The sequence below is a fragment of the Pteronotus mesoamericanus genome, unplaced genomic scaffold (assembly GCF_021234165.1).
Source record: "Pteronotus mesoamericanus isolate MK-2021 breed Mesoamerican mustached bat unplaced genomic scaffold, CSHL_Meso_final contig_101, whole genome shotgun sequence".
In the NCBI taxonomy this organism is placed as follows: domain Eukaryota; kingdom Metazoa; phylum Chordata; class Mammalia; order Chiroptera; family Mormoopidae; genus Pteronotus; species Pteronotus mesoamericanus.
The window spans coordinates 8,806,467-8,821,917 of record NW_026555001.1 but is presented as its reverse complement, the minus strand read 5'-3'; the positions used below and the strand labels follow the sequence as shown (position 1 = coordinate 8,821,917).

Here is a 15,451-nt window from a genome sequence, read left to right as displayed (position 1 = left end):
TGAGAAGGCGGACCCTGAGGGAGGCCATTCACACCTTTCCAGTGGCTTTGATGATCTTCTGTGCAAATTGTAACTTCCATTTGTTACCTTTAGTTCTACAGTTAACGAGAAATGTAATTAAACAGTTCCCTGGGCCTGATGACTGAGGTTCTCGCAGACTACAGGAATATTTTATTAAAGATCCAAAGAAAGATGGAGGAACAAAATAATCACTTAAGAAGGGGGAATAAAATAGAATTAATGAATGTGTTAATAGTTCTCCCCTGCTGGGAACGGGACCTTCTCCTGCTCTTGACCTCAATTATACATAAATACCCATATGCTTCCCATAAGGATGTCTCCTTTTAGGATGTCTTCTTTTCACTTCTTTCTACCTAGGAACTCCCATAGTCCTCCTCTCCACCCTCCCACCACACTCCGTCCCCAGGGGAAGCCCAGGGCAGGCAGCGAGCTGCCCTTTGCCTGAGTGACATTTCCGCCCTGATCCCCTGCTGCCCTGAACCTCTCCTTTCCTGCCTCCTAACAGATCAGCACCAGAGAGTTGACCACATATTTTTTTCCTCCTCTGATTTGTACCTGCCTCTATTTTTCTACATTCAGGCAAATTTTCACAGCAGAGTTGAAGTTCACGGAACACCTCATTCGTGCCTGTGGCAAGAAATGCACACATGCACCTTAGAAGATCCAAGAATTAAGACTTTCCTCTTCCCAACAGCTGCCACAAAGTCCACTTAGAAAAGCTCACACCCCTTATTTATAGACAGCTCCTCAGTCTTCAGTCAGAGTCCATTTCTTCTGGTAGACGCAATTATGAATTAATTAGTGTGGATCAGCATGAGGGTGCTACTAGACACAATCACAGACAAAAAGAAAAGAAAAGACTGGAAAGCTAACAACTTAATAGCTGGAAGAAGAGCCAGGAAAATCTCTGCAAAATACCTAAAGGTCAGCAGCAAAGCAGCAACAAGGGGCCATTGAACTCAGCAGCACTCATTCCGCGGCAGCCTCTCCAGGCCTCGCTGATTTATGGAATAACATAATGTATGCATATAAAAATGGCCCCGCGTCATCAAGAACATGTTATGCTCAATACTGCTCTAGTTAAGTAATAAATGAAGTAATGCATTTTGGAAATACTTCTGTCAAAATGGTAAAAGTTAAAAATCCGGGTGTATAGTAGGCAAACGAGCCTTAGTTACATGGAATGCAAATGATGTTAGAGCTCCCTCCCCATTCCCCGGTGACACCAGCTAAGCAGGACAGTGTCCTAGCGTGGAGCCCGTTTGCCACAGCCACTTTGTGGTCTCCCGACTTCTGTGTTGTTGTTTATTCATGGGGTTTTCCTTCCCTTTTCTTTGGTTTCAGATGCGAGTGTCGCACTGGCTTATGTGGTCCCCCCGTGTGTGCGGCGGGATCCATTCCCCGCATAGTCTCTCGTGGAGACGGGACACCTGGAAAGTGCTGTGATGTCTTTGAATGTGTTAATGGTACGTGGGGTTTCTCTTGTTCTCAGAGAGCACATTTGTGCAGGAGGAGGAGGAGGAGGGAGGGTTCCATCCAGCTGTTTCTGCCTTTACTACAGCAGGGAATATACTCAGGGACTTGATGAAACTCACACAGAAAGGAGGTTTCCTTAAGATTCCAGCACGTGGTAAAGGATGCGAGGGACTCATCCTTCCATCCATCAGAAAGAGTTTTGGAATCGTACTGGCAGAGTGCATGGAGCTGTCTTAGTCTGCTGTGTTTCAATAGTAAAGCAATTTTAGTATTTAAAAAAAAAAAAAAAAAAAGATCATGGAGCTGGTGATCATATTCCTCCGGGCACCCTCCCCTCACGTCCTTGCTGTCAGGAGGTAATGGGCCACATTGGAGCTGCTGCAACTCAAAACAGAATAGACATCGTTCCTCTAGGTTAACATTTTCCTGCATAGAGAGGACATCTCTGTCCAGGGCTCAGTCACTAGCCTTGGCCGGCTTTCCATTTGAGCCTTGTGGCCCAGAAATAGGATTCTCCAGTCACAAGATTCCTTCAAATAGAATCCACCTCTCCCTTTCACCTTTCATGAGAGGGCGTGGTGTTTGCCAACAGGGTGTTTATTGGATTTGCCCACTAGAAGGAAGGTGAACCTCAAACGTGCCCCTCCATCAGAATTTCCAGAAGAAAAACAAAGCGTAAAACTCAAGTGAGACATCAGTAATTGTAGAGCATTGCTTAGTCAATGCCTAGATTCACAAGGAAAATGAGGATGGATTTGTGTAAATACAACAAAATTGCACTTACAGAAACATCTGTACCAACTACTGCCTATAAGAAATCAGTTCAGAAGATTACCTGCCCTTCCCCCAAGTTTCCCCTCTCCCAGAGGAAAGGTTTTATGACAGTTGAGTCCTGTTTCATTGTGTCCTGTGGTGTTTGGTCCAGTGGCTGCATGTTGTTTTGTTTTGTTTTGTTTTGCTTTGCTTTGCTTTGAAGAAATGCTTGCAGGACGGCTTTGTGGTTGAGAGAGAATGTTGACAGGAACCGAATGACCTCAGTTTGAAAATGGGTTCCTGCACTCACTAGTTGTGTAATTCGGGCTTCTGTTGTCCTCCCTGGGCCTCAGTTTCCACATCTGTAAAATGGAGTGAATTACAGTAAATTAAGTGAGGTTTTATATGTGAAGCACTTGGTCTTGTGCTTCAAGCGCAGATAGTCTTACTGTTTTGTGTTCCCACCTCCTGTTCACATCCAGAAACGCTGTTGTGGACATTCCAGGGAACAGAGAAAGTGAGGTGAGCTTCCTGACATAAAGAGCTTGTAAATACGAGCGCACGTGTAGAAAAGGTTCCACGTGCATCCATGAATCTCCCCTCAGTGCTTCTCCACACCCATATCATCATCCAGCCAGTAGTAGTGTCTGTTAAACATCAGCAAATGGCCGAGCAGACCTTTAATTCTGGTACCACTGCAGCTTAATTGACTGTAGGTGATTTTCTGTGAATATTTAACTCATACCGTTTAAGACGGAACTGGTTGCTCCGGACTCACAACATCTCCGACACGACCCTTTCAGTGCTCGTCACCCTGCAGTTATGCAGTGTCTCTCTCATCCTAGAACCTCTCTCTGGAGGTGGCTGTTTTACTGTCAGCCCACAGAGGGGTTACTTTGTGGGCGTCCTCCATCTTTTACTGCCCCACCCTTCAAACTTCAGTCTTTGTCCCCTGGAAATACCACGTCTGGTAATGCAGTGCGCTGTTGTGTCCTGGGTGATGAAGAGGAGGGCCTGCCTTCTCTCCTTGCCTCATGGTTGTAGAAACCCAAGTGTCATGCCTGTCTTCTCAGGGTGGGAACTTTACCTCTCGCTCCAATGTGACACCCTCCTCTCAGTGGCTTGGGTTCATCTTCAGGGCCCGCCCCTCTCTGTGGAACTCTGACTGCAGAAAGAGCACTTGGCATCTGCCATAAGGAAATGTTGAGATGACAGAGCACAGTCGCCGTGTTTCTAGTGGTTCCCCTTTCTTGCCACCATAAACGCGTTGAGTGATCTTAGTCTTACTTCTTGTGCTGTTGTTAGTGTCTCTGTTACTCTAGTAGTCATTCAGATGTAGATGAGACTAGGAACTCTAATACTATGAAGCTTCATAATCCTGCAGATTAATGTTTAAGTACATTCTGTCTCAAGGTCTGTATTTGACTTCTTTTGATATATGCACACACACATACACACACACACTCTTGTGTGGGGGTATTTATTTGCCACCTAGTGCCCTGGGAAAGTGTTACTATTGTCATAAAGTTGCCATCAAAGGATATCACATATCAAAGATTCATTATTATCACATAGAAAAGCAGAGAGAGGGATGTGAGTGCGGGGGTGGGGGGGTGTGAGAGAGAGGGAGAGGGGGAGAGAGAGAGAGAGAAACCTTGCTCATCCACAAACAATTGAAGCAACTTTACAGTGAGAATGGGTACAATTTCATAGTGGTGAAATATCAATGAATAAAGAGAATCAGACCATAGAGGAGTACACCAAGGTTGAAAGAGAAAAGCAAAAAGAAAGCACCAACAGGTGCGCAGGCCATAAGTGTCTGTCTGCTGGATTGCTGGCTGGCCCCCAGCTCCCTGGCCACCTACGTGAAAGCTAGGGCCAGGTCCACTATTCTGGTTTTTAGAGAAAAGAAGCCCACTCACTGGACAGGACAACACCCTTCTCTTATGGAAACTCAAGAAGATGCAGCAGATAATGTCCTCTGTGGCTCTAATACCACCCATGCAAAAACCTGTTTCCTGTGGCTACTCTTCTCAGTAAAAAGCAGGAGCAAATATGAAAATGCAACTCAGGGAAAGCAGTTCTCAAGATCGTTTTGACACACAGCTGGAGCCTAGAAGCCTGTAGCAACTGTTCTCTCTTGATTTGGAGAGCCCCACAACACGGGGGAGCAGATACCGAAAGCCCAGTGCAGAGGGCAGCGGTGAGTGTTAGCATAACAAACCCCACGTGTGGAAGCGGAGGTGGCGTGGCAGCGCTCAGATCCTGAGTTGCCATCCAGATAACCCATGTGCTTACATTTATTTTTTTTTTTTAACAATACACATTGAAGGAAAACACAAGATTACAAAATGTTCACAGAGAATTCAGGAACTCCTGAGTTTTGAAAACATTCACTTGGCTGAATAGGTGGAGAGAACATTCTCTATAAACATTGCCTCCCCTTGCGGTTTGGTTTGTTTTGGTTGTGTTTTGGTAGAAGGCTAGGCGGGTTGCCAACCAGATTGGGACAGTTTGTGACCGCATTCTCTGACCAGGGCCGAAGGCGGGACTTGTGAAGCGTTGGCTGAACAAGAGCCCTGTTGTTAGAAACCAAAGGGACAGATGGTATGCTTGGGCTCCTTTTGTGTAAACTTAGAAGTCATCAAAATCATCACCTGGATGGATGATCTTCATAGCAGTGGTGGAACAATCCCAGACATCCTTCAAAAAACAGCTCTGTGTCTGCTCCAGCCCACAAACAAACAAAACTTCTATCATCTGTCTGCCAGAGCCGGGGGACTGCCCTTCCTTTTAGATGGGCGTGTGTTCTTGATTTCATGCCAGCGCACCCTGTTGTCTTACCCCGGCCCACCTCTGTCATCCCTGGAGACACCAGGCTTTGAGATTTCAGGCGTAGAGTGTGAAATACCTGGTTTCTTCAATACAATCAGTTGTTCAATGTATATGACAAAAAATCTAAATAAAATAGAACATTTTGGTTTGAGCATCTTAGCTAATAACTGACTCTTCCAGCCTCAAAAACTAACATGTAAAATGGATCAATTATAAGAGAGCTATACCCAAAGTCAGCTTGATCCTTATGTAAAATTTTGGCCTAGAAAACTCAGACCCGAAGTCTGTTAATAAGAAAATTAGTACAAAAATATTTATTGAGAACCCATTGTTAATATTGCAGTAATGGTCAGTAATGTTCCTAGGGGCAGACTGACTATTTCTACAGTAATAGAGTGACTATGGCATTTGGAAAGAAATATTCCACTTAATATGCATTTACTGAGCACCCATCCTGTTCCTGGGGCCTTATCAAGCTAATTTTGCTTAAAGAGTGACACAAAATTGGGTATTGTTCCCTCTTCCTTATCATAAAGTATCTGCTTGGCATACACCAAACACACCAACTCCTTTCCCCCATAGGAAAAATAAAGTTTTGTATCCATGAACCCTATCTTTTTGTTTGTATCAGTTTGCTATTGACTCATGGAGGAAGTATCAGACAATTCTCATCTGTTTCACAGTTGTCTCTCTTTTGGCTTGTGATGTCTACCCTCTTGGCTTCCTGTACAGCTCACCACCCCCCTGTGAGATGAGACCAGAGGCAAAATATTAGCTGTTTTCTACTGGGAGATTGAAGAGAAAAGGCAACAACTGTATCTACTTACATTTCTTCACTGCTGATGTGAAGTGCTACATTCTAGTCTTTTGCACCATTAACACTATATACCTGTCACCATCGGCCAGTCATGTAATGTGGGAGGCAGTCAAGGTCATTAACAGTCAGAACTAGCAGGCTTTTTTTTTTCCAGGAGGTCTGGAAGATACAGGGTCTGACACAAATAACACCCCCTTTTTATTGCATAGACATCTTTTATTACAAAATCATAAGCATGTAATTCCGTAACATAACAATATCACACTCAAGCACACCATATGACATTTTAGGTGAAAGGTTCAAATTCAGACTACAAATTATTACACCCATGTTATTACCATACCAGCCACACTCAATAGCATTATTTCTGCTGAACCTTGTATTAAAGGGGGAAGAGAAGATAAAGTTTAATTGGGACAACACAAAATGCGCGCGCACACACACACACACAAAAACACTGAAGAGACACTTTTTATGCATCTTTGCATTGAAAAATATAAATTAATGTAGTAAATTACTTCCTTGTAGTATTTTTTCCTTTTCCACAGCCATTTAAATTGCCCTCTTGTAGAGGCTGTGGTAATACCCATGCTGTTCTGAGATTCACATCTGTCCCCGACAGTAAAGAAGTGATTTGGTGGTGGTTCCTCAAAGACCACTGCCAGCCTTTTTATCATGCTCTTTTCTGAAGAGGCTCTGTACATTTCCTCGCAGTGTCAAACTGAAATTTCATTATGTCATATGATTTCTTTTCTTTTTGGTTCTATTACAGTTGCCCCAGTTGTCCGCCATTGCTCTCCCCTGCCCCCCCGCCCCCCCCCGCCCCCCTGCTCCCACAGCCACTCCCTACACTGTTGTCCATGTCCACGGCCCATTCATACATGTTCCTTGACTAGACCCTTCCCATTCTTTCCCTCCTTATTCCTCTCCCCCACCCCTCTGGTTGCCATAATTTCTGTTCCTTGTTTCCATGCCTCTGGTTCTGTTTTGCTCATTTGTTTGCTTTGTTCATTAGGTTCCTCTTTTAGGCGAGATCTACAGCATTTATCTTTCGTCGCCTGGCTTATTTCACTTAGCGTAATACTCTCAAGTTCCACCCATGCGGTCGCAAAAGGTGGGAGTTCCTTCTTTCTGCTGCATAGTATTCCATTGTGGGAATGTACCACAGTTTTTTGATCCACTCATTTACTGATGGGCACTTACTCTGTTTCTAGCACTTGGCTATTGTAAATAATGCTGCTATGAACGTAGGGGTGCATAGGTTCTTTGGAATTGGTGTTTCAGGATTCTTAGGGTATAATCCCAGCAGTGGAATCTCTGGATCAAAAGGCAGTTCCATTTTTTATTTTTTTAAGGAAATTCCACACTGCTTTCCACAGTGGCTGCACCAGCCTCCATTCCCACCCGCAATGCGCCAGGGTTCCCTTTTCTCCACATCCTCGCCAGCACTTGTTTGTTGTTTTCTAGGCTGTGTCTTTTGGGACTGTCCATCCCCCTGAATTCCACTCCCTTGCTCCCTGGGCATTGGCTAGTGAAGCCTAGGTGGCCCGGACGGCTCATTAGTCCTGACCCCTCCCGCTTAAGCTTTTGCACACCTCACCCTAAGAACAAGTTCACCTGGGACTGCTTTGTTCACAACCAGACTCTTCCCTCCTGACTTCTTCAGATCTTACACCAAGATTTGTAGCTTCACCCAGATGGTAGACGTGCTTGATTAATGCAGCTAAGTAATTAATATTGATTGGTTTGTGAACATTTTTTCTTCAGTTTGAATGGAAGCTCAGCATGGTATGAGGACAGTATTTTGCCTCACTCCCCAGCATACAGATTTGATTTGTAAAAGCACCGCATTTTCAGTATTTTGGAACTTGAGGTCTCACTGCCTGGATCCTTCTGATCTCAGCTCAGATTAGGATGCCTAAATGTGTGTAGATGAATGATTCTTTTTTTGTATACCATTAATTTTCTGAAAAAAAAATATTATATCCAGCAAGCACAGGGCAACAGGTTCAAACTCATTTACAACCTGTGCCAACATATGCACGCAGCTTGTCTTTGGTTACGGGATTTTAGGCAAACCTGATCTCTTTAAATTTCATTGTCCTCATTGAAGAAGTGGATATTAATACTTGTTGTGTCTTCTCGACAGAGATTGTTATAAAATCAAATGAGAAAATCATTGTCCTTAAGTACAATAGAAAGGTAAATACAGGGTGTAGTAGAAGTAACATGCCTGTTCGAGTGTAGTTGGTAGGATAATAATATGGGTGTAATAATTTATAGTTTTAATTTGAACATTTCACCTAAAATGTCGTATGGTGTGCTTGAATGTGATATTGTTATGTTACAGAATTACATGCTTATGATTTTGTAATAAAAAAGGGACATTATTTGTGCCGGACACTATACTCAAAATGCAGCGAGAGTCCATTTCAAACATGCAGGGTGACATATTAAGAAACGATGTTGGACAGAGGAGTCCATGCGAGACATGTGTATCATAATCCAGTTTTCCTCACCTTGTTAAACAGGGTGTGTGAGCTCAGGAGAACCTTCTTCAGCCTGGGAGTGTTTTGAATGTACCAGATGTACTGAAACACATACCATGCAAGTCCTTAAATGAAGTTGTACAGTTCAGTGTTTTGAAATACGTTCACAGAGTTGTGTAATCATCATCACAACCAATTTTAAAATACTTTTATCTCTGGAACTCATTAGCAGTCCCTCCCCATCTCCCCGCAAAGTCCCCAGCCTTAGGCAACCAGTAATCTACTTTCTGTCTCCATAGATGTGCTTATTGTGGGCGTTTCATATAAATAGAATAATACAATAGGGCTTTTGTGACTGCCTCTTTCACTTGTTTTCCACGTTCATTCATGTTAATTGTATGTATCAGAACTGCATTTTTTTTCCCTTTATGACCAAGAAATATTTGATTGTATGGATATACAAGGTCTGTCCGGAAAAAGTCCAGCTGTTGTTCATCTAATGAGAATGGTTTGCACAACATCAGTGTAACTTGGCAGCTAAGGAGAGTGGACTGGAATGAGCATGCACAACAATGACGACTTCACTAGACTAGTCATTGGGGGGTGGTAGACACCATTGAGTGAGCATATGTATTGTGTGGCCATCGCATTCAAAATGACTGAGTGAGTAAATGAGTGAGGAAAGCAAGAAATCTGTGTCATATTTTGTGTGTAGCTTTAACGTTCCTCTGAGGAAACTGCTCGGATGATTCAGAAGGTCGCAGCTATGGGCAGCTGGTGATGGGCCGCTTCATCACGAGAGTGTGCCCACTCAGACGTCATGCTCATGCAGTTTTTTGGCTAAACATGAAATCACCCAGGTAGCTCAGCCCCCTCCCCCCAACCAAAGCCTTGATTTGGCGCCCTGTGACTTCTGGCTATTCCCAAAACTAAAATCACCTTTGAAAGGGAAGAGATTTCAGACCAGCAGTGAGATTCAGGAAAATACAATGGAGCAGCCAATGGTGACTGAGAGAACTGGGTTAGGTCCCAAAGTGCCTATTTTGAAGGGGACTGAGGTGTCATTGTCCTATGTCCAGTGTGTCTTATATCTTGTATATTCTTCAATAAATATCTCTATTCTTCATATCACATGGCTGGATACCTTCTGGACAGACCTCATATATCCAAGAGAAATAAAAATGTATACCAACATAAAAACTTGTATACAAATGTTCATATCAGCATTATTCACAAGAGACCAAAAAAAAAAAAAATCCCCAATGCCCACCGTCTGATGCATGGGTAAACAGAATGTGGTATACTCATATACCTAGGAGTAGAGTCGCTGTATTATATGGTAACTTTACATGTAATATTTTGAGGAGCGTCCAAACTGTTCTCCAGAGCAGCTGCACCTTTAGATGCTCACCAGCAATGTATGAGCATTCCAGTTTTTCCACATCCTCATCAATATTTGTCATCTGTAGCATTTTGATTATAGCCATCTAAGCATATGAAGTAGTATCTCACTGTGATTTTGATTTGTATTTTCCTAGTAATGAATAATATTAAGCATCTTTTCTTGTGTTTATTGGCCATTTCTATATTCTATTTGGAACAATGTCTATTCAAAACTTTGCTCCTTTTTCAGTTTGGGTTATTTTTTTATTTTTGAGTTATAAGAGTACTTCATATATTCACAGTTATAAGAGGATACAACTCATTTTCAAGTGTATGATTTGCAAATATATTCTATTCTGTGGGTTACCTTTGCACTTTTTCAGAGGTGTTCTTTGAGGGGCAGAAGTTGATGAAATCCAGTTTAACTCTTTTTCTTTTGTGGCTTGTGTTTTTGGTATCATATATAAGAAACCATTACCAAATCCAAAGTTACAAAGATTTACCCCTGGTCTCTTCTAAGAGCTCTATAGTTATAGCTCCGATAATAAGATCATAGCCCTATGATTCATCTCAAGTTAATATTTTATATGATGTAATACCTAGTGGTTCATTCTTTTTTCTGTGGATAGCTGTTGCCCCAGCACTATTGGTTGACAAGACAGTTCTTTCCCTCAGTGAATTGTCTTGGCACCCTTGGCAAACGTCAATAAATACAAGAGTTTATTTCTCAACGCTCAATTAATTCCACTGAACTATGTATCTGTTCTTTCGCTAGCTAGTACCACACTATTTTGATTACTGTCGCATTGTAGCAGGTCTGGAAATCAGGAAAGTCTGAGTCCTTCAACTCTGTTTTCCATTTCAAGATTGTTTTGTCAATTCTGGATCCCTTGCATTTCCATATAAGCTTTAGGATTGGCTTGTGACTTGTGCAAAAGAACTAGCTAGTGTTTGATGGGAATTGCATTGAATATGTAAATCAATTTTGGAAATATTTTCATCTTAACAATATTATCTTCCAGTTCATGAACATGGGATGTCTTTCTGTTTATTAAGGCCTTCTTTCATTTGTTTAAATAATGTTTTATAGTTTTTAGAGTGCAAGTTTTGCATTTCATTTATTAAATATATTACTAAACATTTTATTCTTTGTGATGCTGTTGTGAATGGGATTGTTCATTTTTTCAGTTTGTCCATTGCTAGTGTATAGATATATAATTTATTAGAGTTGCAGTTTTACCTGAAATTCTGTGAACTTGTTAATTAGTTTGGATAGCATTTTCGTTGATCTCTTAGAAGTTTTTTTTATTTTTATATACAAGATCATGTCATTTGCAACTAGCAATAGTTTTACTCTTTCCTTCCCAATCTGGATACCTTTTATTTCTTTTCTTCCCCAGTTGCCTTAGCTAGAATTTCAGTAAAATACTGATTCATAGTGGTCAAAGTGGCCATCCTTGTCTTATTCCTGATCTTGTGGGGAAAACATTCAGTCTTTCACTATGAAATATGATGTTGTTAGCTGTGAGTTTTTCATAGATGCTGTTTATCAAGTTGAGAATGGTCCCTTCTCTTCCTAATTTATTCAGTGTTATTATCATGAAAGGTTATATGATTCTGCTCAATGATCTTTCCGTCACTGAGTTGATTGTGTGGTTTTTGTCCTTTATTCTATTGACATGCCATATTACATAATTGGTTTTTGGATATTAAACCAACTTTGCATTTTTGGAATAAATCCACTTAGTCGTGGTATTTAATCTTTTTAGGTTGCCAAATTCAGTCTCCTCGTCTTTTTTTATTTTTTGAGGATTTTTATATCTATATTCACAAGAAGTACTGATCTGTAATTGTCTTTTTCTTGTGATAGCTTTGTCTGGTAGGAGTCTAGTGGGAGCTTTCTTAAGTCAACCAAAATTAAAGATAAGGAACAAATTTGAGGAGAGTTTTTCAGGGCAGACAAAAAATTTTAAATCACCAGATATGACGATGAGAACTCTAAAGGCAGGACCTCGAGCCTGTAGCAGAGCACAACCTCGAAGCGCGGTGACAAGTTCACAGGGTTTCAGTTGAAGGGCTGTTTTTGCTTCTGTCGTTTGCTCAGTGTGTGACTTTAGCAAATGACCTAGGATCCTCTCACTCCTAAACTTGGGATAAGAATATCTATATTAGGCTTTTGTTACTGGGGTTACATAAAGTAATGCATATGGAAAAAGTTTTGTGAAAGGCCAAGTACTATTAAAATTATAAATTATTAAACCACATGGAGAGAAAAAAAGAGTATAGGTGAGGCTCCTGGAATTATATTAAGCAGAAGAATATCACCTCCAGAAAGGCCTAGATAAATGTTTTGAGGCAGAACAAAACCTAATGTAAAGACAGGATCATTTATTTGAGGTAGGGACTGGTTTAACAACACAAATGTAATCTCTTTAAAGGACACATTGGTAATGTGAATGTCATGGGCAAATGATTCCCTTTAGTTGAAGTACGGGGAAGTCAGCATAGATTTTGCTAAGGGGAATTTCTAGTACTCAGGGCAAAGAAGATAACAGTATGTTTTGTTTATATTGCTTTTATTGCTTGTTACAAAAAATTATATCGCATTTAGTAAATTTCCATTGAATTATAACCCCCTGCCAAAAGACGGGATTTTCTAGAGGCTGTTTGAAAAAACATTGAAAGGACACAGCTCAGAAATGAAGTTGAAAATACCTTGTTTGTTTGAACTCCTTTCAGAAACAAAGCCATTCTGCGTAATCAACAATGTGGAATATAATGATGGAGACCTGTTTCGAATGGACAACTGTCGGTACTGTAAATGCCAGGGGGGCGTTTCCATCTGCTTCACCGCCCAGTGCGGTGAGCTGAGCTGCGAGAGGTACTATGTGCCCGAAGGGGAGTGCTGCCCAGTGTGCGAAGGTGAGAACCGCGCTAATTAAAGATTAATAAGAATATTCGTGGCACCGAGTTTTAGTGTCAAAACTGACCTAATTCAGTCTCACCCCAAAGAGAGGATTATCGAAAGAGTTCCTTTTTTTATGACATTATGGCCTCTCTTTGGGGACTGAGAATGCCATGCAGCCTGTGAAAATACTGCCCCAAGGAAAGCTGCGTCCTGGGTGTGGACAACAGATCACCTGTCTCCACAGGTCAACATGAGATTTCCCCCAAGTGCTTTCTGTTCTACCCCTGCAGTTCCAACAGCTCCTTAGCAAGTCCTGGGGCCGTTCTGTGCACTGTGCCACTAGGCTCACCTCCTGCTCTCCTTGGACTGGTCAGCTAGGACAGGGCAGCCCTTCTTGTCACTGCCGGTCTCAACCAGGCAGCTCAGAGGGCAGGCAACTCGCCCTAAGTCCTTCCCATTACCCACGCCCCTCCGAGTGCAATCAGCGCCCCGCTGCTCCCCTCCTTTGAGAACGTGCGGTGGAGAGAGCAGGGTCATGTTGTGGGACGGTGGTGTCACCAGCCCGAGACCCGACCAAGGCTCTCAGGAGCCTGTTCTGTGTTCCCTTCTTCCCTCCAAGAAGTAATAGTTCCATGTTCCTTCAGCAGGCTCTGCCTTCCATGTTTGGAAATGATAGACACTTCAGAACGATAACTTTGAGTTTCACTTACTACCACCCATACCTTTTAGGGATTAAGATACTAAAGTTCAGAAAAGTAGTCACCGGTCTGAGTTTACGGTGAAGCCAGGAACAGTGTGCCCTGCCTGCCTGTGTCTCTCCTCCCTACACACGGCCTCATTCCCCTGGTAGGAAGATCCTGTGAGCCTGTTTGTGCCCACGGGGCCACGGGCCTGCCATCTGGAGGCAGATGTGCCAGTCTTGCCTGACACATGATGTGGGAGGACAGAATGCCATGTCATGTGCCATACTTGTCTCTGTTTTCCTAAAATCCTTTTCAATGTTTGAGCTGTATTTAGCGCATCATATGGAAGATCGGAACATGTTTGAAGTATACAAACGACATTCCTGACATTAAACAATAATTCATAGCAGTGACTCCCTTTCCCCTATTAGAAATTATGTTGGCCAACATAGAAGAAAGGTGGTTCCCTTTTTAGGTTTCTTTGGGATTTTTAAAAATGACGTCAAGTTTTGAGGCTTCCCCACTGATTTGTTCCCAGCCTACCCCCAGTTAGTAATAGTCTCTGAAACTACGCAGCAGTTGGCAGTGTAAAAGCATGGATGTGAACCTTTATGTAGTAATCAGAATGAGTTGTTTGGGCACGGATCTGGTTATGCCTCACTTCCTGGCTTTCAGACCCAGGCTCGAAGTGGAAATGAAGTATGCAATGTAACCTTTTTAATAAAGAAATTTATAAAGTCTTATCTAACGCAGGTCACTTGGCCGCTTCCTTCTCTGGCAGATTGCCTGTCTAAAGCAGTGGCTGCGTGATTTTACATCGTGGCTTCTTAAGCCCTGAAACCTCTTTAGAATAAAGAGGACCAAACTCAGAATTGTTTGGGCTTCCCTCCCATCACAGCAGCACTTGCTTGTTCAGATTTTATGTGTTTCTGAAAAAAAAAGAAAATTGAGTGGTTTATTTAGCTGCTCTCATTATCGTGGTATTTGGGGACTTTGTAGGCAGCATTTATGTCTTGGTCGATAACCTCAGAAAATGCTTTATTTTATAGTAGCCTTGGCTACTTTTGTCTTTCACCCTCGCCTGGCTGCCCAGCCTACAGGGAGGAGCACAGCGCAGGCTTACAGTTTTCCCTTCAGGGTACAAGCAGTGACCCCCTACGGTACATCTCATCAAGCCTTGTCATGAGCACGGCCACGGTGAGAGCCAGCGGTTCTCACTGTTGTCCACACAGACCTCCAGGCACCGTGAGATAGAGTTCGGTTCGTCCTGGAAGTAACAGTATTACTCGAAGTTAGACCGGGGGCATTATTCTTGCCACTTCACAGGGAATGAAACTGAGGTATGATAAACATGTAAATCGACAACTTGGAAGGCAGTGTCTAAGCCTAAGGTGGATCTCAGTTTTCTAATCACCAGCCCCCAGCTCTGTGCCCAGACTTCTGCAACTTCATGAAGTGATAACACCCGCCCATTGATTTTTATGCCGCAGATCCCCCATGCTGTGTGCTCAGAGGTGGACGTAAATTCATTGTGACAGCAGCTTTTGCACGTCCCCCGAGAGACAGATACCTCATGCACCCCTGAGCTGCTGCTGCTCGCAGCTGGAAAAGAACTGCTGATAACTAGAACCTGGGAGAGATGTCTCTAGGTACAGACAGAGATGAGACAGATGTAGAATGCCCTAGATTTTACTGTGAACTCATGTTTTAATTTAGATCCAGTGTATCCTTTTAATAATCCCGCCGGCTGCTACGCCAGTGGTCAGATCCGCGCCCACGGAGACCGGTGGCGGGAAGACGACTGCACCTTCTGCCAGTGCATCAACGGAGAGCCCCACTGCGTGGCCACGGTCTGCGGACAGAACTGCATGAACCCCGTCAAAGTGCCTGGGGAATGCTGCCCCGTGTGTGAAGGTAAACCTTGTTGATTCTCCGGAGTCCCTGGCGAACGTCGTGTGGGCTAAGCTTCTCCTATTACGTTCTTGTTTGTTTTTTACTTCTCAGGCATGTGTGCCTTACGCTCTTACCAGTTGCAGATAAATTTATCATTTGGGGGAAATGTTGCAAATTTACAGTAAGAATTGTG

General features: G+C 42.8%; 1 protein-coding gene across 3 annotated transcripts in view; it reads left to right on the top strand.

The window, feature by feature from the left end:
• The window catches only part of CRIM1 (cysteine rich transmembrane BMP regulator 1), a 177,722-nt gene that overhangs the window by 100,399 nt on the left and 61,872 nt on the right, over nucleotides 1-15,451 (top strand). For all 3 annotated transcript variants that reach the window (XM_054567849.1, XM_054567844.1, XM_054567854.1), the window contains exons 5-7: nucleotides 1,366-1,487; nucleotides 12,514-12,696; nucleotides 15,082-15,279. In XM_054567849.1, the coding sequence (XP_054423824.1) occupies nucleotides 1,366-1,487; nucleotides 12,514-12,696; nucleotides 15,082-15,279 (503 nt within the window). The remainder of the gene's footprint in view (nucleotides 1-1,365; nucleotides 1,488-12,513; nucleotides 12,697-15,081; nucleotides 15,280-15,451) is intronic.